A 24,910-nucleotide genomic window follows, 5' to 3' on the forward strand; every position below is an offset into this window, starting at 1 on the left:
GTTAGGGTTTGAAACATTCCTTAGTGCTTCAGAAGTAGACGATCACAGTGAAACACTCATCCCTTTTCTCTTCTCAGGCAGCCAAGGAACATTAAACATTTTTTTTTTTTTTTTTTTGAGATGGAGTTTCACTCTTGTTACCCAGGGTGGAGTGCAATGGCGCGATCTCGACTCACTGCAACCTCCGCCTCCTGGGTTCAGGCAATTCTCCTGCCTCAGCCTCCTGAGTAGCTGGGATTACAGGCACGCGCCACTATGCCCAGCTAATTTTTTTGTATTAGTAGAGACGGGGTTTCACCATGTTGACCAGGATGGTCTCGATCTCTTGACCTCATGATCCACCCGCCTCGGCCTCCCAAAGTGCTGGGATTACAGGCTTGAGCCACCGCGCCCGGCCTAACATTTTTAAGTAGCTGTATTTATAGGGCATTCCTTTGAAAGTCTCAGCCTTATACAGACCACCAACAAAACGTGTCTAGGGGCTGGTACTGGCTTGGAAATTAAAAAATGCATTCTCTTAGCTGAATTCCTCAAAGGGCAGAACCTGACCCAAGTGTTTCTATCCCAGAGCCCAGCCTTTAAGGTAAGAAAAGGAGATTCTAGGTCCATTGTGTCCAGCATGTCATCTAAATGTGATCCTAGTGAACTTATTCCAATGATGCTGTTTCTGGCAAGTACAGAAACACACTGTAGCAGTGTGACATGCCTGAGGTGGAACAGAATCTTTCTGTACTATGAAGCATACATTGGTTTATGGATTAATAATAAATATCTTTACCCTTTGAAACAAACTGGATAAATTGGAACCAATGCAGGAGAATAATATCTGGGAGTGATACTATGACCGAAGGAGGATCCTTCTCAGCCTGGAGATATGAAGGCTAAAAGGTGGCTTCATATCTGGGTTTGAGATTATTAATGATTTATCATAAATTACATTGGGTATAATTTGTGCTTCATAGTGGAACTGAACAAGGGGTTTAAATCCTTGTTCTGTTATAGAATTTATTAAAAACAAGACCGATGAGAGAGTCTTGTGTCTGCAGTTGACCATTCAATGGCAAGCCCTGGCTCTCTGATGACAAGGTTATAACTGGGGCATTTCTGCTCACCTGGTAGCAAGACACCCTCACCACAGACAGAGTGTCCCAAAGCCACGAATTGGCCCCTCGAAGGCCTGACTTGTTAACATAAATGTAAAGAGGCACAAAAACAGCATGTACTTATTGCAAACTCCTCCAGCACATGGGTGAAATGTCACTTACATAATCTGACAGGTTGCAGTTGTGCTGTATGTTATAAAAAACTGGCTTTTTAAAACCAGTCGAAACCTGTACGTTTTTGAAAAACTCTTTCCATTTTATATTGGAGACAGTGCTTACAGCATGAGTAATGCCCATCAGTTATCAGTAATTTAGCAGATGGTGCCAGTGTTGACATTTGTTCTGGCTTAATTGTGCATGAGTGTGTGTTTTAAACAATGATGCAGCTGTCCCCATTCCTGGCAATTAGAATGTAAAAATGGTGTTCACTGAATATGGCATAGTGATCAGTTATCCATGTGTTTACTCTTTTGTTTGCAAGGTCTTCTGAGTGTTTGCTGCAACTCTACAATCAGAATACAAATTTGGCTTAAAATGGAACCTAGCTCCATACTGATAGGAACAACAGGGACTTCAGACCTCCATGTTTCGAGATCTTAGGTCTCCGACTCCACTACAGGTGCTTGTGAGGTGTTTGTGTGTGTGTTAAATATACCTCTGATATGAAGATAGTCAAATTTAAAATGCCATTAGGATTAGGAGAGCAGTGTCAGCAGAGACCACTGGACTATTGCTGATCATGTGCAGAAGATCAAGTGACCAAAATCTATTCTACACAGTCTCGCTGCAAAGTTCTAGCTGTTCCTAATGCCAGCATCAATCTCATCCACTGCTAATTCATGCAGGAGACCTGGCTGTTGAGTACTTCCTCCAGGGAGAGTGGGTACCTTGGGAGCTGTTGTTGTCCCTCAACTGTCTTGGCTCTTGGCTGGGTGGGCTTTTTGCTCTTGGGTTAGCCGGTTAGTTTATTGATGAGGTCATGGTGAATCTGAATAAAATACCTATTAAAAAATAATTTACCCTTTGGAAAACTGTTTGGCAGTAATCGCTAAAGCTGAACATATGCACACTCTCTGACCTAGCAATTTTACTTCTAGAAATAGATACCCAGCAGATATGCATGCATGTATTCACCCAAAAATGCACGCACTGGAAGGTTGATGGCAGCAACTACCCAGAGGGTGTCCATCAGCTGTAGAATGGGTAAGTTGTGCCTCAGTCATTTGATGGCATACTATACAGCAATAAGATTGAACAAACTATAACTTCACACAAAGGCATTAGTTTTATATTTGCAGTGAAACATATTACCACAAACTTAGAGGCTTAAAGCAATGCACACTTACAAGCTCACAGTTGTGTAGGTCTTAAATCTGGGCACGGTGTACCTGGGTTCTCTGCTGAGGGTCCCAACAGTTGAAATCAAGGTGTAGGCGGCTGGAGCTCAGAATCCTCCTTGAAGTTTATTCAGTTTGTTGGCAGAAGTCAGGGTCTGCTTTGTAATTAGAGGGCTGAGGTCCCCATTTCCTTGCTAGCTGTCAGCCAGGAGCCAGTCTCAGCTCCAAGGGGCTGTCTGCATCATTTGCCTTGTGGCCCCCTTCTGTCTTCGAAGGCAACAGCAAAGAATTTCCCTCGTATCAGTCCCTCTCGTGATTCAAATCTCTTTCACCAGGAATAGCCCAGTCCCTTGTAAGGGCTCCATAGGGCCATGCCCATTGAGGACAATTTCCTGATATTAAAGCCAACTGATTTAGGTCTAATTACATCTGCAAATTCCCTTCACAGCAGCAACTAGATCAATGTTTAGTTGAATACCTGGGGGAATATGCATACAAGAGGGAGTGAGGAATCTTCGGGGGCATCTTGTAATTCTGCCCACCACATGCAACAGCATGGATAAATCTCATAGCAATGTTAAGCAAAATAAAGCAGACATGAAATAATATATAATGTATAATTGCGTTTATATAAAACATAAGAACAGGAAGCACTGATCTTTAGGGTTAGAACAGTTGTTAATCTTGAGTATGTAGTAACCAGAAAGGAACTTTAGGGGATTCCTGGGGGCTGTTTTTGTTTCTTAATCTGTGTGCTGGTTATATGGGTGTGTTCAGCTTGTGAAAACCCAGTGAGCTGAACATTTATGATTTGTGTACTTTTCTGTAAATGTAGTATATTGCAATTAAAAAGTTCTTAGGATAATGTGGATTCATTACTTGAAAATAGATTTGTTTTGTTTTTCCAAGAAAGCATGCACCCAAAGACAGGTATCAGAGTGAGGACCTGATGGGGTGGAGAATAAGCAGGAATACAAAGGAAATGACAGTGCCTTGCCTGGAGTGAAGATGATAGCACCCCTCCAACTCTACATTTGAGCGCCAAGTAGGGGAAAATTAGTGAAAAATTAATACTGTCAACTTGGAGCCTGTGTGTAGGACCTGCCACATAATTTGTCTGGCCCAGTGCAAAGCGAAATGCAAACCCCCTTCTTCAAAAATTTGAAGACAGCAAGAGTGGAGCATTAAGTCAAAATCAATGGTGGTGGTGGGGACAAATGAACAAGTCCCACTCCCAAGAAGCCAGCCTGCCTGTGTGTGTGGGAGAAAGAGCCTCATCTCAGAATACCAAGACGTTGCTAGGTGAGTTACTTTGGGTAACTATTGCTTTAGTCCTTTCAGCTGTAAAATGGGTTAGCCAGGGCCTAGGAGGTAAAAATGCATTAATATATGCAAGTGAAGCATGTTTTGATGTGCAAGACAGCAAACAAATACAGGAATTATTATAATAATGGGCCCTCTAAATATCCAAGATTTTCTTTAATTGGTTAAAAAGCCTATCTGTGGCTGGGCAAGGTGGCTCATACCTATAATCCCAGCTCTTTGAGCGGTGGAGGTGAGCGAATGACTTGAGATCAGGAGTTCAAGACCAGCCTGGCCAACAGGCAAAACCCTGTCTCTACTAAAAATACAAAAATTAGCCGGGTGTGGTGACGCATGCCTATGGTGGCAAATGCTAAGTAGCATCCCAGCTACTTGGGAGGCTGAGGCAGGAGAATTGCTTGAACCCGGGAGGCGGAGGTTGCGGTGAGCTGAGATCGCGCCACTGCACTCCAGCCTGGGCAACAGAGCAAAGACCCTGTCTCAAAAAAAAAAAAAAAAAAAAAATGCCTACCTGTGACCTCTCAGAGAGATACAGAAACTCTTCATGGATAGCACAGGGGCCACTTCTGCCTTATGAATTAACAGAAATCCCTAATTCTTGGTGGAAACCTTATCATGAGATTTTACTGTGCATTCCTTGATCTTTCCAGTTCAAAGAAGGAACTACTAAATGCCAAGGTCGAGGGTGTTTGAGTCTGGGCACTTCCCTCATCAAAGTTCTTTTGCTGAGGTTTGAGTTTCGGTCAGGTTCCTAGTTGAATCCCTGGCCTGACTGTAGAAACTCCCGGGGTGTCTGCTGGAGCCTGGGAAGGGGCACCCTAGAATCTTCCAGCCGGCCTCAGTGGCTAGTGCAGCGAGCACGAGACTCCCAGCGCTTGGAGGCTTCTGCGGTATCAAGATGCCAGGACCGTCGCCTGGCCGGGATGGGAGGTGGGGACGGTATCTCGGGCTAAGAATTTCTGAAGAGGCACGACATTCGCTTTGCGTTTCTGTGATTATTCTCCCTGGCATGCATTCTGAAGCACGAATCTTTCCGGATGTAGTAACTGACTTCCTAATGGGGGGACTGTGGTCCCCGAAGGCTGCCGGCTGCCCGACCTAAGATTTACGAGTGGTTCCGAGGATGAGACAAGGTCCCAGTGTCTCGGTAACAACAAGCTCTTTGACGAACGGCCGCCGGGTTGCGGCTGGGTGGGGAAGAGGCCTGTGGCGGGGTCGGGCAGCCCCTGAATTTCTTCCCTGCAGGAGTTGGGCGCCGGGGCACAGGCAGGCAGCCCGGCAGACTATCAGCATGCAGGAGCCGCGCGCGCCGTCCTTGAAGGGCTGCCCAGCTGACCTTGCTCAGCTTTCTCCGGAGAAATCGCTGGGAGAGCGCGAGGACGCGGCCACGGCGGTGACTCAGTGCCCTGCGCGCCGCACGCAAATGCTCCCTTCCATCAAGTCCAGCTCTGCAGCCGCGGCTTCCTCTTCCTGCCCTCTTTTATTTTTTATTTGTTTTTTTTTTGAGACGGAGTCGCTTTGTCACCCAGGCTGGAGTGTAGTGTCGCGACCTCGGCTCACAGTAACCTCCGCCTCCCAGGTTAAAGCGATTCTCCTGCCTCAGCCTCCCGAATAGCTGGGATTACCAGCCAATTTCTTTTTTTTTTTTTTTTTTTTGATATTTTTAGTAGAGACCGGCTTTCACCATATTGGCCATGTTGGTCTCGAACTCCTGACCTTGTGATCCGCCCGCCTTGGCCTCCCAGAGTTCTGGGATTACCGGCGTGAGCCACCGCGCCCGGCCCCTGCCCTCTTTTTAATTCCAAGATTCAAACCCGGCGTTTTCCGCTCCACCCCTCCCCCTCCCCACGATCCGCCTATCATTAGCCAGACTGCACGGGTGTTTTGTACCCCCCTCCCCCGTCCCCATCAGCAGAACCGAAGGCCAACCTTCGCGATCCCTTGCTGCAGGCCCAGGGATCAGACGCGGCCCGCCTCCGGCAGGTACAGTGCGCTTGGCGCCCGCGATCCGGAGCTGGACTGGAGGGGGCGGTGCGCGGCGCGCTGGGGCGCACTGGGGACGGAGCCCGGGCCCCGCTCCCCATTGGCCGCCACCTCGGCGGGAGGGGCCGCCTCCGGCTCGTGGCACCTGGCGTAGCCCCTCTGCTGGGAAATCGGCGGCTGCCCGGCACGGGCGACCGGAGGTAAAGGCACCCGGGGGAAGGCCCTGGGCCCCGGCCGAGCTCTCTGGGACCGGCGCTGTCCTGCGTGCCGCCCCAGCGCCTGCGACGCTTGGATGTCCCCAGCTCCGGCCGCGCCAGCCGGAAACTTTGCCCCGCGAAGTCCCCCGCCTCCCTGACCGCACCGTGAGGCGCCAAGTCGGCCGCACGCCCTCCGGGGCCCCGGAACCCCGCCAGTCATTGCCTGGCCGCCCCGTACCCCGCGCCCGCGGCGCCCGGTCGCCAGGATGCGCTACGCAGACCCCTCGGCCAACCGGGATTTGTTGGGGAATCGAACTTTGCTCTTCATCTTCATCTGCGCCTTCGCCTTGGTGACCTTGCTGCAACAGATCCTGTACGGCAGGAACTACATTAAGAGGTAAGAAAGTCCGTGAGAGGGCGGGATGCGCGGAACCGGCGGGCGAGCCCCTCGGGTGGCAGTGGCAAAGGCAGCGGCAGCTTCGGCCGCAGCGCCCGGGGGTGAGTGATCGTGGGATACACTCCTCGCCCCAAGCACGGCCGCTTAGGGGTGGGCCACAGCGTTTCCAAGAGCATCCTTGCTTCCAGCTGCCTGCCCAGCGCCGGCTGGAAGACCCAGACAACTTTGTTCCACTGTGAAAAATGAAGGACAGGTTAAAATTCCAAGCAACCAAGCTGAGAATAAATCCACTTAATACTCGGAGATACCGCATGGATCAGATCGGTGTCCTCCAAACTCACAGTTCTATGGCCATTTGTTTGGACGCCGGGGTAGGAGGGCTCAAAATCGTATAGATTTTTTATTTTTTATTTTTCTTTATTTTTTAACCTCGCGAGTCCTAACTTTTGTAGGGACCTTTGGAAGAAAAAACATTTTCCCCTACAGGAGCTTCGGGTTGGGTGTGGTGGGGGGTGGTAGTGGGCGGTGGCGATGCGACAAGGATAGTGTAGTCTTATAATCCCACAGCCACTGGATCTGTGAAACTCACAACCTGATTCCTTCTGAAACAGATGGCTGTTTTTCCTTCTCATCCTTAGCGCAAAAGGTCAGAGCTGCAGCAGAAGTTAACCCCCTCGTTGGGATCTCCCCCTACTCCACCCCCACCCATGGCCAAACTCCACCAAGAGAAAGAGCAGCAGGAGGTGTCACTCAGAAATTCAGTTCGGGCACAGCCTCAGTGTCTCTTGTTTGCAGAAGATACATCGAAATGCCAGCCACTTCCTTCTGCCGGCTCTGCTGGCTTCGAGGAACACTTGGGGTTTCTTTGCCTGGTTTGGAGGATTAGGAGGACTCCTGCTCTAGGCTACACCCATATCAGAGCTTCTCCTGGAAAGAGCCCTCTCTCTTAGCTGCTGGGGTGTTTTTTTCTTTGCTGCTGTTATCTCCCGACTCTCACTGACCCTCCCCCAGGGTGATAGGAAAAGAAAGGTCTCTCTAGCTAAGTAAGCATCCCACCTTCTTCTCTGAAGTTCCCCATAACGAAACAGCCCTCTTCTCATCCTTTGCGTTCTACATCAGGCATAGGTGCTCCCAATCTGGGCTGCCCATGAGGGTGGGAGGGTGAAGATCGCTGCTAGGTGCCACTCTGCAGTGGGAACCCGAGCACTTAGGCTATTTCCCCTCCTTGTAACTCCCCCAGAGCTGGGGAGTAATGAGGCACCTTGTTCTCAGGACCTTCCCCGGGAGCGTTCCCTGGTTGGTGGCAGCTCCTGAGAGCTGCCTGGCGCTGGTGGCTTTAAAGGCCATCTTCGGAGCCTCCTGGCTTCTTGGATCTGATTGGGCCTGCCTCCTCTTTTGGTTACTGGTGCCCCTGAGATGATCCTGTGCAAGGACAGCTGGGTCCCCCATGGCTTGCTGCAGCCCTGCAGGCCAGTTGCCTGCTGTCATCTTGGCACTTGCTCTTCAGCAGGACAGCTCTGGGTTCCTGCCCCCTGCTGGCACCTCCCCGAAGTTGCTGGGGCTGCTGGGATTCTTTCTACCTTGTCAACAGCGGGAGAGCATAAGCGGCCATGGCAAACGCCAACCGAACTACTACCTGCCTGCTCTGGGAAGCCCTCCCTGGTCTTGGGTGGGTGGGCTAGCTGCCTGGAGTTCAGCAGACATAAAAGATGCTTCCTTTCCTTCCTCACAGAAACCCTGACCCCCTAAATCACATAGATGCTATCTTGCAGGCCTCACTCCAGGGACTCAAGTTAGCCAATCAAGCAAGCAAAACTTGTATAGTCAGGATCCTGGAAGGGTGCCTGTAAAGAAGGGTCCGTAAAGAAGGAGTTGGTGTGGTCTTGGTGCTCAGAGGACTCGAGGTCTATTTGGGACAAAAAAAAAAAAAAAAAAAAAAATAGCCACAGATGAAATAGAAAGTGAGAAGACAGGCACTGATGGGCTGGAAGAGTTAGGGAAGACTGCGCCCAGAAGAAGTTAAACTTGAGCGGGCCTTGAAGGAAGGATAAGATTTAAGGGTGGGGGTGGGGGCGTGCACATCCAAAAAGGGGGCAGGAGCAAAGGTGGCACAACTTCCTCCCATCTCCCCCACACCTGACCCTCCCTATGCTGTAGCACTTGGCTTCATCGTTGGCCAGTCCTGATCCTGAACTGGGTGTGGCTGCCACATCAGTGCCACCCCTAGCACCTGCTTACCCATCTTGTGTCCTCCATATATGTAATGAACTGACCTGGTGTGATTATCATCAGTCTGTCTCCTGTCTAGAAACACTTGACCAGTGTTCTTCAGGCAGAGGTTCTGGGAGGGCCTGAATTGGAACCAACTGGAGGGCCATTGAAATGCAGACTCCTCAGCCCTGAATCAGGCTGTCTGGGGGTGGTATCTACTAACCTGCCTTTGTAACAAGCTGCCCAGGTGATCTGCAAGCTGCAACAAGCTCCCTCCTGCTGCTCTAGACCAGAGATTCTCAATCCCCTATTCCCCACAGCAATGTTTGGAGACTTCTGTGGTGTTCACACTGAGGAGAGGAAAGTGCTGCTGCATGCAGTGGGAAGAGGCCAAAGATGTTGTAAAGGTCCTACACTGCATAGTTTGCCCCTGACACAAAGAATTTCCCAGCTCCAAATGTCATAGTGCTAAGGTTGAGAAACTCTGCTCTAGACTGAAAGCTCCATGAGATGGGGATTTGCTCTGTTTTGTTCCCAGCTGCACTGTGAACACCAAATATGGTGTCCAGCACATAAAAAGTTCTCAATAGATATTGGATAATGCATAAATAATTAAAAGTAGGACTATGTGTGTGTGTACAGGGATTGTAACTGGAAGAGACGCAATGAAGAAACGGATACAGCTGGTGTGAGGGGGAAGGAAGGGATGAAGGAGGCAGATGCAACAGTGGGTCACTACACTCAGCAAAGTGCTTTAAAGATTGAGGGGAACAATTTGCATTTGGTTCATTGGGCCACTGGGAGCCATGTCTGGTCCTTGAGTAGGGTAGTGGCAGGATAAAAGCCCCTAGGAAGGACGTTAGCTGGACTTTCTACAGGAAGGGTTAAAGAGGTAGAGAGGCTGGGAGGTACTGTCACAGCCCAGTCAGTGAGAAGAACTTGGTGCAGGGAGCAGGTCTACTTTGGAGCCAGGGGATTCCTGAAGGTTGCTGTTCTTTGCTTCTGTGCTAAGCTAGTGTGATGCCACCTCACGAAGAGCTCAGGGATACAGCAATGGCAGGTTCTTCCAGCGAGAGTTTAGCGACAGCCCACAGCAAATGGAAGTGGGGCTGTGAGTCAATGTGTGCTTACTTCTTTGGACCCTGGGCTCTCCCTGTGCTCTGCAATGGGCAATGGGAGCTTTTGGGAGGGCCCCACTGAGATCAGTCAGAAGCCTGAGGGGGGGTCCATTTATACCACTTTACTTGGTCAGGAGGGGGGAAGGTGGGGCAGTGCCATGGTTTAGTGGGCTCAGTGTCTCAATAGAGAAAGCATACACTACGTGAATGGGGAGACAAAGACAAGAAACAAAGTTGTGAATGTTCCCCTTGATGCTCTTGGCTTCTCTATGTCTGTTTTTGATTGATTGAACAAATACTTCATGAAGATTTACTCTAAGTGCTGAGGATACAATGGTGCGCGAGGCAGGCACAGTCCAGGGTATCCAGGGAGCCTGTGGCTATTGGGAAGACAGAAAGGCACATAACTCATACATGAGCCATGCCTAGAGGAATGGATGAGGGACTCTAAAAACAAGGAGGAGGGAGCCAGGGCAAATCACTGTGCTTCAAGGTACATGGAGGGATTTGAAGGGGTCTTCAAAAAAGGGGAGTGATCCACAGGCATAGGCAAAGGTGAAAGGAAGGGGGATGAAATGGAGTTTGAGCAAGGATTGACAAGTACAGGCAAGAGCTGAGTGAATCCGCATGACCCAGGGGTTAGAGCTGTATCACTGGGGGCAGATGAGGCAGGCAGGCAGTGCCCAATTCCTGAGTAGAAAGAGGGGACCCTACGAGAAGGGCGTGTCTGGGGGAGGGAAGGTAGAGGTAGGGTGACAGCTGTGGGTCTGGATTCTTGTGTGTTCGTGGAGCTACCCAGAACTGCGCTGCGAAGAGCCAGGCTAGCAGTGTAGATTTGGATTCACCAACCACTGACATCAGTGTTTTCCAAACTTTCATGATTGGGAGGTACAGTAAGGCACATGTTACACCCAGGATCTTGAACACAGTTATGTACACACTCAACTGAAACATTTTGTGAAACAATACTTGACCTTATTATGAGAAATGCCCTCTAATGTTTTCTATTTTACTTCGTTAGAAAAATCCATCCTACTTCATTAAAAAATATAATGGAATATTGTCCTCAAAAAGAAAGGAAGTTCTGAAGTGTGCTACAATGTGGATGAACCTTGAAGATCTTGTGTTAAGTGAAATAAGCCAGGCACAAAAGGACAAATATTCCATGGTTATAGTTACATGAGGGACTTAGAGTGGTCAAATTCATAAGGACAGAAAGTAGAATGGTGGTTCCTGGGGGCTGGGTGTGGGATGGGGAGTCATCATTTAATGGGTTCTGAGTTTCAGTTTAGAAAGATGAGAAAGTATTGGAGATGAATGGTGGTGATGTTAGCACAGCGATGTGAATGAACTTAATGCCACTCAACTGTAGACTTAAAAGTGGTTAAAATGATAAATTTTGTTATTGTGTATTTTACCACAGTAAAAAAGAGTTTTTACCAAAAAAATCTGAGAGCAACAGACTAAATTTAACAATCAATTGAAACCTTTAGTTAGAAAAATACTGGGGTGAGCAATGGGATTGGATGAGTTGCCAAGGACAGAGGACAGTGGAAGATGACGATGGGTCGGGGTGCAAAGGAGAGCCTTGAAGGATGTCTGTACCTATAAGAGGTAGAGAGACGAGAGCTGGCTCTGGAAGTCGAGGCTGGAGAGAGTTGGAGGGGAAAGAGGAGAGGGAGGTGTTAAGGAAACCAAGAGTCGACAGCGCCAGAGTGAGAATGGCCAGCTGTGGCATGCCGGGCAGAGGGCTCGGGTGGGATGGGGTTGCGGTGTCCACTGGGTTGGCAGTAGAGGCAAAGACAGTTTGGGAGAGACGAGTGGGGACAGAATCCTATTTCAGTGGGCAGAGAGTGAGTGGGGAAAGACAATATGGAGACAGGGAGCACAGATGACCCTTTCTAGGTGTCAATGCTGAGAAGAGAAAGCATTACAAGAAAGATTTTCCACAATGAGGGGCATGGAAATTGTCCCCTCTTCTCTTAAGTCCCCCAGTGCCCCCAGTCCCCTTTGTTAGTGTTATCTTCGTATAAACTCATAGGCCTAGAGTGTTATGACTTCAAATGTTTACACTTTAACAGAGGAACAGGGAGAGGGCAATGTTTATTTTAAGGTGGAAAGAAAGGATATGGCAGGTTTTAATAGTCTGGTCTCAGTCCGTCTTTTAAACTTAATCTCAGGAAAACCAGATAACCATGGGCCTTGAATGCCTTCCCGTGTCTTTCTTTTTCTTTTTTGAGACAGAATCCAGCTCTGTCACCAAACTGGAGTGCAATGGCGTAATCTCAGCTCACTGCAACCTCCACCTCCTGGGTTCAAGCGATTCTCTTGCCTCAGCCTCCCAAGTAGCTGGGACTACAGGCACGTGCCACCGTGCCCAACAAATTTCTGTATTTTTAGTAGAGATGGGGTTTCACCATGTTGGCCAGGATGGTCTCGATCTCTTGACTTTGTAATCCACCCGCCTTGGCCTTTCAAAGTGCTGGGATTACAGGCATGAACCACCGCGCTTGGCCATTCCTGTGTCTTTCAATGGAATTTTATAATTCTCCATAAAGAGTTCAAATGTTTTCTGTCAGATTTATGTCTTAGCTTATTTTGGCTGCTATAACAAATTACTATAGACTGGGTAGCTTAAGCAACCAGTGTTTGTTTCTCACTGTTCAAGAAGCTGAAAGTTCAAGATCAAGGTGCTAGCATGGTTGGGTTTTGGCGAGGGCCCTCCTCCAGGTTGCAGACTTCTTGTATCCTCATGTGGCAGAAGGAGAGGGAGCTAAGTCTCTGGCCTCTTCTTATGAGGGCATCAATCCCATTCATAACTGCTCCACTCTTTGACCTAATCGTCCTCCCAAAACTCCACCTCCAAATACCATTGCATTGGGGAGTTCAACATGGGAATTCTGGGGGGACACAAGCAATTATTTAGTCCATTACAATTTGTTTCTAGCCACATAGTTTTTAACTATTTAAAAACTATGTAAAATTTTCACTATTGTAAAAATTATCTTTTAAAAAATTGTATTTTCTAACCATTTGTAGCTGGTATATAGAAATAAATTTGATTTTTTTGTGTATTAATTTTATAATCAGCAACCTTGATGATGCACATACTAATAATAGTTTATCTATAGATTATCTGGGGATTTCTATGTAGACGTTTTTCTTTCTTTCATTACTCTACCATTATACCTTAATATATAGTTCTCATTTTACTGTAGTGGCTAGGACCTTTGACATAATGTTCAATAAAAGTGTCATAGTGAACATTCTTGTTTTAGTCCTCACCGTTTTCTTCTTTTTTTTTTGACAGCTTTATTGAAATAAAATTCACCCACTTAAAGTGAACAGTTAAGTGGCTTTTAATATATTCAAACAGTGGCACATCTACCACCACAGTCAATTTTAGGACATTTTCATTCCTCTGTAAAAGAAATCCTGTAGCCCTTAGCCATCACTTTCTAGACCCCATCCCTCCTAGTCCTAGAATAAAGGCTAATCTGTCTTCTGTCTCTCTATTTCCTGTTTTGAGCATTTCATGCAAATCGAATCATGTGCTGCGTTGTCCTATGTGATTGACATCTTTCACTAAGCAGAATGTTTTCAAGGTTCATCCATGTCATATCATGTATCAGTACTTCATTTGTTCTTATCACAGAATAATATTTCATTTCATTTATTCTTATCACAGAATAATATTTCATTGCCCCATAGGCAGCCCTGGAGATGGGGTGGCCCTTCAGACTTGCCCAGAGTTGGGGTGAGGGGCCTGACTTTTATACCTGGAAGAGGTATATGCCCTGGAAGACGACGTAACCTTGAGTATGCTCACCTGCAGCCGTTCTCAGAGGACTGAGCTGTGGGCTTTTGGCTCATGGCACCCCCAACGGGTGGGCGAAGTCCTTCATTCACGAAGGGGATGTGGGGGGTATGTCACAGCACCTGTCCCAGAGGGCTTCTCAGTAGGCCATTTTGTTAGAAATGGAAGTCTTTGAATGTTTCTGTTCCCCAAACAAAAATCTCAGAACTTCAGAACTTCCTTTCTTTTTGAGGACAATATTCCATTATATTTTTTAATGAAGTAGGATGGATTTTTCTAACGAAGTAAAATAGAAAACATTAGAGGGCATTTCTCATAATAAGGTCAAGTATTGTTTCACAAAATGTTTCAGTTGAGTGTGTACATAACTGTGTTCAAGATCCTGGGTGTAACATGTGCCTTACTGTACCTCCCAATCATGAAAGTTTGGAAAACACTGATGTCAGTGGTTGGTGAATCCAAATCTACACTGCTAGCCTGGCTCTTCGCAGCGCAGTTCTGGGTAGCTCCACGAACACACAAGAATCCAGACCCACAGCTGTCACCCTACCTCTACCTTCCCTCCCCCAGACACGCCCTTCTCGTAGGGTCCCCACTTTCTACTCAGAACTACATTCTGTTTCTCTATTCTTCAACTCATGAACATTTGTGTTGTTTTCACTGTTAAGTTTTTGTGTGAACATAGGTTTTCATTTCTCTTGGGTTTATACCTGTGAGTAGAATTGGTTATATGATAACTCTGTGTTTGCCATTTGAGGAATTGCCAGGGTTCTCCAAGGTGGCTGTATCATTTTACATTTTCTCCAGCATTGTATGAGGGTCCCAATTTCTCTACGTCCTTGACAACACTTTTATTATCTTTTTTTGGATTATAGCCATCTCAGTGGTTTTGAGGTGATGTCTCACTGTGGCTTTGATTTTGCATTTCTCTGATGACTAATGATGTGGAGCATCTTTTTATGTGCTTATTAGCTATTTGTTTATCTTCTTTGGAGAATTATCTATTTAGATTCTTTGACTTTTTTTTTTTTTTTGAGAGGGAGTTTTGCCCAGGCTGGAGTGCAATGGTGTGATCTCGGCTCACTGCATCCTCTGCCTCCCGGTTTCAAGGGATTCTCCCACCTCAGCCTCCTGAGTAGCTGGGATTACAGGGATATGCCACCATGGCCAGCTAATTTTTGTATTTTTAGTAGAGAGGGGGTTTCACCATGTTGCTCATTCTGGTCTCCAACTCCTGACCTCAGGCGATGGTCTTATTTAGCCTCCCAAGCTGCTGAGATTACAGGTATGAGCCACTGTCCCAGCCAAAAGTTGTATTTATTTATTTTTCTTTTTTAACTTTTTAAAAATTTCTAGCTTTTTTAAAAAATATACTTTAAGTTCTGGGGTTCATGTGCAGGTCTTACAGGATTGTTACAAAGGTATACACATGCCATAGTGGTTTGCTGCCTCCATCCCCAAAAGTTGTATTTAGATATTAATTTTATGAGTGTGTTTTCTATATCTGTTGAATGATACGTAGTTTTTCCCCTTTAATCTTTTGATGTGGTAAATTACATTAATAGATGTTCAACTTATAATTTTAGGGGTAAACCCAACTTTTTTGTGGTATATTATTTGTTTTATATGATGTGAAATTTTGTTAGCTATCATTTTTGTTAAGGATATTCTGTTCCTGTTCTTGAATGCTATTGGCATGTAATTTTCTCCTATTCTCAACTCATTTGCAAGACTGGTTTTAAAATCACTCTTGCAAGTGAGAATGTTAACACTTTATTCTCTGTAATGACTTATGCAAGTTTTGAGATTCATCTATTCTTTAAAAGTTTCATAGACCTCACCTGTAAAACCATCTGCACCTAATGTTTTCCATATGGGAAGACTTACTAATCCATTCATTCTTACTAATAAAGACTTACTAATCAAGTTACTGATCCATTTCTTTAGTGATTCTAAGAGTATTTAAGTTTTCTATTTCTTAATCAATTTTGGTAAATTATATTTTTCTCGAAATTCAAAAAATGAAGTTTATTGGCAAAATTTATAGTATGCTGTATTTCATCTCTGTCATATCCATCATTTTGTCCCCTTTTTATTCTTAACATTATTTACTTGTTTTTCTATTTTTTACATTGTCTCTGTAGAATGATCAGATTTTGGCCTTGCTGATTTTCTCTTGGATATTTGCTTTCTATTTTATTAATTTTTATGCTTCAGTTTTATTTTGTCATTTTTCTAACTTCCTAAGTTGGGTGCTTATCTCTTCAATAGTCAGTCTTTCTATTCTCTAATGTAAACTTTTGAAGTTAAAAAATTTCCTCTGAATACTTCTTTAATTAAATCCCTTCAGTTTTGAGATGATGATGATGTAACAAGAACTCAGAACAGCATTGCATTTGCTATGTGCCAGATACTAGTCCAAGTGCTTTATATATTGCCATACTGAATTCATATAACACAAGTAATAGATACTATTACCATGCTCATTTTATGAGTTTCCTCATCAGGAAACTGAACCACAGTGAGGTTATGTAATTTGTTCAAGGTAATACAGCTAGTAAATACCAGAGGTATTTTAATTATCTTTAATTCCAATTATTTTCTAATTTCTATCATAGTTTATTCACCCATGAATTTAGAAATACTTTAAAATATCCAGATACCTTAATTTTTTCCTTATCTTTTTGATTCTTTAAATGCAAAGGTATTGTGGTGAGAGAACATGATATTTATGATGATGTTGATTCCTTTTTTAAAAAATGTGCGTGTCTTTCATTCTATGTCTATTGTAACTAGCACATACTTATAGTTTTTAATGATGAATCTGACAATCTCTGTCTTCTACCTAGAAAGTTTAGTATATTTACATTTATTGTATTTTGTGTTTTTTACATACCCTGCATTTTCTCCTTTCTTTTCTTTTGCATTATTTGTGTTTTATTGGCTTTAGGAGGAGGTTTCTAGTGTGACCCTCTGCCTTGGGAGGGCCCTTTGGCTATTACAAAGGAAGCATGAATCTGGGATTGTCTGACGAATGCATCTACTACTTCTTTTCTTGCCAGACTATTAATCCTTTCTTTCTAATAAGGCATTTAAAAGACATTTTAATTGTTATTTTAGTGTTTTGTAGTAGGAGGCTGTTGCAGACTGGGTTCCCTGGAAAGCAGATTCAGAGCCAGAGATTTGAGTGCAGGATGTTTGTTGAGAAGTGCTCTTAGGATCAATATCTGAGAAAGAGAGAAGGAAATATGACTGGTCACAGGGAGAAACTGAGACACAATACAGTTCCAGAGAAACCCTCAATGGACCCCATAGGCAGCCCTGGAGATGGGGTGGCCCTTCAGACTTGCCCAGAGTTGGGGTGAGGGGCCTGACTTTTATACCTGGAAGAGGTATATGCCCTGGAAGACGACGTAACCTTGAGTATGCTCACCTGCAGCCGTTCTCAGAGGACTGAGCTGTGGGCTTTTGGCTCATGGCACCCCCAACGGGTGGGCGAAGTCCTTCATTCACGAAGGGGATGTGGGGGGTATGTCACAGCACCTGTCCCAGAGGGCTTCTCAGTAGGCCATTTTGTTAGAAATGGAAGTCTTTGAATGTTTCTGTTCCCCAAACAAAAATCTCACCCCTAATTGTCAGTCTGTGCATAGGCCTACTCTGGAAGTTGAATGTTTTTCCCCTGTCAGCCAAGGATCTTTTTTTTTTTCTTTTCTTTTTTTTGAGATGGAGTCTCACTCTGTTACCCAGGTTGGAGTGCAGTGGTGCCGTCTCAGCTCACTGCAACCTCCGCCTCCCAGGTTCAAGCGATTCTCCTGCCGCAGCTTCCTGATGGGATTACAGGTATGTGCCACCACACCAGGCTAATTTTTGTATTTTTAGTAGAGATGGTTTTGCTATGTTGGCCAGGCTGGTCTTGAGCTCCTGACCTCAGGTGATCCACCCGACTCGGCCTCCCAAAGTGTTAGGATTACAGGCGTGAGCCACCACACCTGGCCAGCCAAGGGTCTTTTACACATGTCACATCTGTCCTAACTCTGGGCCTTCACCCACGCTGTCTCCCCACCTACTGTCCCTCCCAGCTGTCTTTCAGTCCAAATCCTGCTTCTCTTTCTGTTCTCAGCCCACGGTGCTCTTTCCCTCCTTTGAATTCACAGCACTGTGGTGTCTCTACTTAGCACATCCTGCTCAGCACTATCCCATTGCTTTTCTATGTGATTGTGCAGTGGACAGGAGCTGAGGCCAGGAGTTTTGTCCTGCCTCAAGTACAGAGGACCCTCCTATGCCTTGTTTTCCCTCCAGACTTCCTCTCTCCTGCTCCTTCAGTGCACAAACCTGGGCTGCCTGCCTGTGGCTGGTGCAGGCCTGAGACTCAAGGATGCGAAACTGGGTCAAGGAAAAGTACAGCCTGATTTTGTGCTGCCTACATGTGTATATTCAAAGGTCCTCATCACTGAGCCAGCTGTCCTCCCACCCAGGGGACAAAGCCTTCTGTGACTGTCCCGAGAAACAGGCACAGCCCCAGGATATTGGGACCATAGGGACTGAGGATCTATCGAGAGTGTGGTTCTTGAGGGGGAGGGTGCCCTAGAAAGGGGAAGGGATGCTGCACTGACTGCAGCCTGGGTGTGTGGTGGGTCAGCAGAGTGACTTTATAGTTTCGCTGGTCAGAGCAAGTTTCACTTGAGCACCTGCTGCAAAATGAGATGAGGTGAGGCCAGCAAGTGATCCAGGGAACAAAATTTAAGGTGGCCCCTACTCTCAGGTGTCAACATTATACTTACATGAGCCTGAGAACAAGGACCTCTTTAAATGTTGTGTTCTGGGTGTCTTGCTGGCCTTCCTCTAATCCTGGCTCTGACCTACCTTATGCCCAGCCCTGCACAGGTGTTGGATGTGAGTTTCCTGCACCTTCCTCAGATATCCCTCAGGAGCACAGTGACACCCTCTCACTCCTGGATTCCATCTCTTCTTCCTGGCCCTTTTTTTTTTTTTTTTTTTTTTTTGACATTTCTATTTTCCAGGGATTTACCTCTTAGAGGATTTAATTTCTCCTCTTTGATGTATTCAGGTCATTCACTTCATATCTCATAATTCTCTAATTTAGCTCTTAACCCTACCTATTATACTAGGGACACCCCTCCTCCCCACAGGTGAAGGATTCATCAGGTAATAATATTAACTATTGACCAGGAGTGGTATCTCATGCCTGTAATCCTAGCACTTTGGGAGGTCAAGGTGGGCATATTATCTGAGGTCAGGAGTTTGAGACCAGCCTGGCCAACATGGCGAAATCCCATCTCTACTAAAAATACAAAAATTGGTCAGGTGTGGTGGTGCATGCCTGTAATCCCAGCTATTTAGGAGGCTGAGGCAGGAGAATTGCTTGAACCTGGGAGGTGGAGGTTGCAGTGAGCCAAGATTGTGCCATTGCACTCTAGCCTGGGCAACAGAGTGAGACTCTGTCTCAAAAAAATTAATTATTAACATTCACTAAGGGATCATGAGGCAGTTTCTAACCTAAGAAGCTAATCCTAAATGTGGATTATTTCATTTAATTCTCTCCATAGTCCTATTAAATAGTCTTCCTCATTTCATATTCATGCAGAGAGGGGCAGTGACGTGTAAAGTTGCACAGCTTGTAAGACCCTTGTAAGAGATGCTTTATTCATCTCTGAATTCTTAGGACCAAGCACAGTGCCTGACACTAATTGTTGAATGGGTGGATTCATACAAAGGGAATCCTGAAACTTTATCCTAATAATCAAGAAACATTCATTAAGTGTCCCTCGGCTTTGCACTGGGGGAGAGGGGATGCTACTAAAGAATTATTTGGTATGATTCGTGTCCTTAAGAAACTTACAGAACATTTAAAGAGACAAACATGAAAAATTATGTAAGACAGTGTATAAATAAACTTGCAGTTTTGTGGCATAGACTATAAATCTTGTAAGTTTCAGAGGAGACAGCAATGGGAGTGGTGGGTGTAGCCTGGTGGGACCTGACAGAAGCTTTGAAGAATTGGTGGGTCTCAGAGACTGGATTTGGGAGAAATCCGGGGGACACGCTGAGGTGTTGAGGCAGGAGGAGCAGGTGATGGAAGCTATCGAAGAGTTTAAAGTTTCTTTTTAGACACCAGTGCTCTGTGAAGCTGACTGATGGCCTGTCTGGTCTCCGTTTAGCCTCATGCAGTGTGAGTGGGTGGGTGAAGTGGCTTCCCCTCTTCCAGCTCTGGTATGTGGGGCACAAGGGACTGGTACTTCAGGAGAACGGCTCAGGCTGGGGACTGCTGGCTCCTTCTAGGGGACTCCCAGGTCCTGCAGAGCCCCTGGACTGGGTGGGTGGAAGGGATGGAAATAAGGCAGGTAAGCCAGGATATGTGTGTGGGACGCCACACGGGGGGGTTCTGGGAGTTTAATACCACACTTGGGGAGGGGGACTCCTGGGAGAATAAAATGCATACACGCTCACTCCAGCTTGAGATCTCATCTGATTTTTGCTGCATTTGCTGAGTCTCTGGGCAAAGGAAGGCCAGGCCTCCCTTCCCTCACTCCTGCAGTCTGCCAACTCCCCATTCTTTTTCAGCAGATCGAAGGATCTATAATTCCTAAGACCACCATTGCCATTTCCTAAAATAAACCACACCCCACAACTCCTGAAAGAAGGCTTAAGAATTCCCAAGTGCTTTCTCTTTCTTCCATGTTAGGCTGGGTTGCTGTCCTCCTTCTAATCCAAGTTCATTTTGGGGGATTCTCTTTCCACCCAGCAGTGCCTGCAGAGCCAATGTCACAATACCTATGTCCCCCCACTCCCACCCAGTGCCCTTCTGCTGGTGAGGTGCTATTCTGCAGGTCCAGTCTCAGGCCCCTCTTAGTTCAGGCTGATTAATTGGTACATTTGTCATTCATTCATTCATTCATGCAGTGAGCATCCATTGAGTGCTCTTTATGTACTAGCCCTGCACTGTCCACTAGTCACTAGCCCCATTGGACTACTGAGCACTGAAGTGTGGTGTCTGGATTGAGACATGCTGTCTGTACATACACAATACACATTGGATTTCAAAGACATAATACAAAAGAGGGATGTGACATATCTCCTTAATTTTTTATATTGTTTGCATGTTAAAATGATAATATTTGAATATATTAGGTTAAATTAAATATATTATTGAAATTAATTTTGCCTTTTTTTTTCGAGACGGAGTTTTACTCTTGTTCCCCAGGCTGGAGTACAGAGGCATGATCTTGGCTCACTGCAACGTCTGCCTCCTGGGTTCAAGCAATTCTCCTGCATCAGCCTCCCGAGTAGCTGGGATTACAGGCATGTGCCACCACGCCCAGCATATATGTGTGTGTGTGTGTGTGTGTGTATATATATATATATATACATAGTATTTTTAGTAGAGACAGGGTTTCACCATATTGGTCAGGCTGGTCTCAAACTCCTGACCTTGTGATTCACCCACCTTCGCTTCCTAAAGTGCTGGGATTACAGGAGTGAGCCACTGCTCCCGACTTCTTTTTACTTTCAGAAAATCTTTTTGAGAATTGTAGATTCATACACAGCTGTAACAAATAACACAGAGAGAACCTGTATTCACTTCCCCTAGTTTCCTCCAAATATATCATCTTTCAAAACAATATAGTGCATTATCGTGACCAGACATGGTGGCTCATGTCTGTAATCCTAGCACTTTGGGAGGCCAAGGTGGGAGGATCACTTGACTCCAGGAGTTTGAGACTAGCCTGGGCAACAGAGTGATACCCTGTCTCTACAAAAATAAAGATAAAAAATTATCCAAGTGTGGTGGCGCATGCCTGTAGTCCTGGCTAATCAGGAGGCTGAGGTGGGAGGATTGGTTGGACCCAGGAAGTTGAGGCTGCAGTCAGCTATAACAGCACTGCGACACTCCAGCCTGGGCAACAGAGCAAGACCATGTCTCAAAAAACAAAGCAAAACAAAACACCCCAAACAATATAGTACGATATCACAACCAGGAAATTCACGTTGATACAATCCATCAATTCTCATTTCGCCAATTTTGTATGCACTCATTTGTAAGTCTGTGTATTTAGTTCTAAGCAATTTTATTACATGAGTTTTTACTTCTTTTTTATAATGTGGCTACCAGAAAATTTAAAATAACATATGTGGCTCCTGGTATATTTCTATCGTTGCAGCTATAGACATTGGTTACTGTATTAGTCAGGGTTTTCTAGAGGGACAGAACTAATAGAACAGATGTATATATAAAAGGCAGTTTATTAAGGAGTACTGACTCACATGATCACAGTGAAGTCTCACAATAGGCCTTCTGTAAGCTGAGGAGCAAGGAAGCCAGTCCAAGTTCCAAAACCTCAAAAGTAGGGAAGCCAGCAGTGCAGTCTTCAGTCTGTGGCCGAAGGCCTGAGAGCCCCTGGCAAACTACTTATGTTAAGTCCAAGAGTCCCAAAGCTGAAGAACTTGGAGTCTGATGTTCCAGGGCTGGAAGCATCCAGCACAGAGAAAGATGAAGGCTGGGAGACTCAGTACCTCTGCTTTATTCTAGCCGTGCTGGCAGTTGATTAGATGATGCTCACCCACATTGAGGGTGGGTCTGCCTCTTCCAGTCCACTGACTGAAAAGTTAATCTTCTTTGGCAACACCCTCACAGACACACCCGGGAACAATACTTTGCATCCTTCAATCTAATCAAGTTGACACTTAAAATTAACCATCACAGTTATCAAGATGGATGAAACGGGGTGCTCTCTTGGGGGAGGGCAGGGAGGGCTCAAACACACACGAAGAGTTTACAACTATCTTACATGCTAAATGCCAAGTGGATGGTGCAAACTCTTGTTCAAGGCTGGTAGAATCAGATGGCAGAGAGACCCCTCTCACCAAGGGCTGTGTAGGAGCACATGCTCACCTTAGAAAGAAGGATAGAGGCTCCAGTCCTGCCCACCTAGTTCCCTCGTTCTCAATCCTACCTCTACCATTTTCCCTCCTCTCCTCTGCAGAGGCTCAAAGGGTACCCCAATGTTCCATGGAGTCGATTTGGGAACCACTGGACAAGATTTAGGCTTTGAGTGGAGCCTGGAAAAGGAAGAGTAAGATTTCTGCCCAAAGGATTAGAGAGGCAACCCCAGGTGTACTGCCAGTGTTGCTGTAACAAGGACCACAAACTGGAAGGCTTAAACCACAGAGTTACTGTCCCATGGTTCTGGAGACTGGAAGGCTGAGATCAGGATAGCAGCATTGATTCCTTCCAAGGCTGTGAGGAAGAATCTATTCTGTGCCTCTTCCCTGCTTCTGGTAGTTTGCCCGTAATCTTTGATGCTCCTTGGCTTGTAGATCTCTGGCTTCATCCTCACCTAGTGATCTCCTTTTTGCATGCCTCTATGTCCAAATTTCCCCTTTTTAAAAGGACACCAGTCATATTGGATTAGGAGCCAATCCTACTCCAGTATGACCTCATCTTGCTTAACTAACCACATCTGCAAGGACCCTATTTCCAGCTAAGGTCAAAATCACAGGTGCTGGGGGTGGGTGGGTAGAACTTCAACACAGGGATTCTGGGGAGACATTCAACCCATAACAAAGGAATTGTAGAAGCAAACAACTGGGTGCAGGAATGAAATGGTTGGTTAGGTTCAGCTGGACTGGTTCCACAGGTTTGGGGGAGCGTATAGGCACTAACCTCAGAGGTGTGCACACACAGGTGCACACATGCATGCACGAACACGTGTGCTAACCTCAGAGGTGTGCACACACAGGTCACACATGCATGCATGAACACATGTACTAACCTCAGAGGTGTGCACACACAGGTGCCCACACGCACGCACGAACACGTGTGCACACAGATAGGGAATCCAGGCATGTGATAAGATGAATAAAACAGTATTTGTGGGAGCTCTTGACAGAGTGGTTAGGATGAATGTTTGGTTGAGTGTTTGAGGGGACTGTCACCCACCATATCCACATCCCTCAACAGCCCCCCCAAGGAGAAGGGAGGGGTCTGCAGTGTGCTCATTGAGGTGCACTGTTTAGGGCCTGAATGCAGAGGAGAGCTGCAAGCCTGGTGCTCACCCCTTCCCCCCACCTGTTTACCTCTTGTAGGAGCCTCTCCTTTAAATGAAATGCCTGACAAAGAGCAGTTGGAAGGAGCATGACATTGTTGGATGCCTGCTTGCCCCCAGTTGCCCATTTGTGTGGGTCTCTTCCTGAGGTGGGCAGTGGAGACAAGCAGGGAGGGGTGGGTGGGCAGTAGAGGTCTAGGACACAAGGCTGGGGAGCAGAAATGCACTGAGGTTGGCCTTGGGGGCCTACACTCGGGCCATTGCAGCATGAAGACTGGAGGCAGTCCTGGGGCTCTACCTGGAGCTTGCTCTGTTTCTCTCTCTGGACCTCTCCCATGGCTGGGTGCCCCAGTGTGTACTCCCCCTTCCCCCTGCCTTGGCATTGTAAATGCTTGCACTCCCCTGGCCCTGCAGAGCCTTGATGGCTTTAGAATCCAGGATGCTTGCCTGCTCATTAGGACCCAGGACGCAGGGCCAAGGGTCCCAAGGAGGCCCTCCTGCTTCCACTCACAGAGCCCCATCAGCCCAGTGCCTGTCGTAGCTTCACACTCTCCTCCTTTCCCTAGGGTGCAGAGCAGGGGTCGGGGTAGGTGGGGGACAGGCTAGGGGTTGGGGTTCTCCCGGTTCCTTTCCTCTCTCCAGACACTCCTGCCCTGCAGCATCATTTCTTTTGCCTCTAATGAAAGGCCCCAGCATGGACCCTGGTGAATGAAACCCCTTCCCTTTTCCGATGAGGAGAATGTTACCCTCTGGAGTTTCACAGGACAGTAATGTGAGTTGCAGAGTGAGTTAGGAGCATGGACAGGCAAGGGAGCACAGAACCTGGTCACTGTGCCCGTTCATCCCTCTGAGAATGCTGCGCAGCCAGCAGCACCTTCACTTGGATCTGGGTGGGAAGGTCCTGGCGCCTTCTCTGAGAGGCCTATCTCCTTCCTTGGACCTGGGGATGGTGGATGGTTGTGGGGGGTGGGTATGGGAAGGACAGTCTGAGCCCCCTAGGGACAGGGGGAGGGCCCACATTCTGGGCCCAACCTGCAGACACTCTTGGGTGAGTTCTTGGATCTTCCAGAGATGAAATTAGGCCCACCTTCCTCCTACATGACTTTGAGGGATCCCAGAAAGGCAGTGTTCCTTTCTTCCATGAACTGATGCCTCATCACTGGCCACCCTGCCCCTGGTTCACTCGGCCCCAGTGAAAGCTCATCCTCCTCCTGCCTCTGCCTTTGCAGGGGACAGTCCTCACCTTGTGTATCCTTCCCCAGGCATCCACCTGGCCCATCACCACCCACTTCCTGTCCTGTTTACGCATCCCCTTCCCAGAGAGGCCTCCCCAGTCACCCTGTGTGGAGTAACTTTCCTC

General features: G+C 46.6%; 1 protein-coding gene across 2 annotated transcripts in view; it reads left to right on the forward strand.

Annotated features, from left to right (window-relative positions):
- The first annotated feature begins 6,209 nt into the window (after positions 1 to 6,209).
- The window catches only part of ST8SIA5 (ST8 alpha-N-acetyl-neuraminide alpha-2,8-sialyltransferase 5), an 82,041-nt gene continuing 63,340 nt past the window's right edge, over positions 6,210 to 24,910 (forward strand). For both annotated transcript variants that reach the window (XM_012440884.2, XM_012440885.2), the window contains exon 1: positions 6,210 to 6,340. In XM_012440884.2, coding sequence (XP_012296307.2) covers positions 6,210 to 6,340 — 131 coding nt within the window. The remainder of the gene's footprint in view (positions 6,341 to 24,910) is intronic.

Source organism: Aotus nancymaae, unplaced genomic scaffold (assembly GCF_030222135.1).
Source record: "Aotus nancymaae isolate 86718 unplaced genomic scaffold, 86718_ANA_hifiasm-v0.15.2.pri h1tg000020l, whole genome shotgun sequence".
Taxonomy (NCBI): domain Eukaryota; kingdom Metazoa; phylum Chordata; class Mammalia; order Primates; family Aotidae; genus Aotus; species Aotus nancymaae.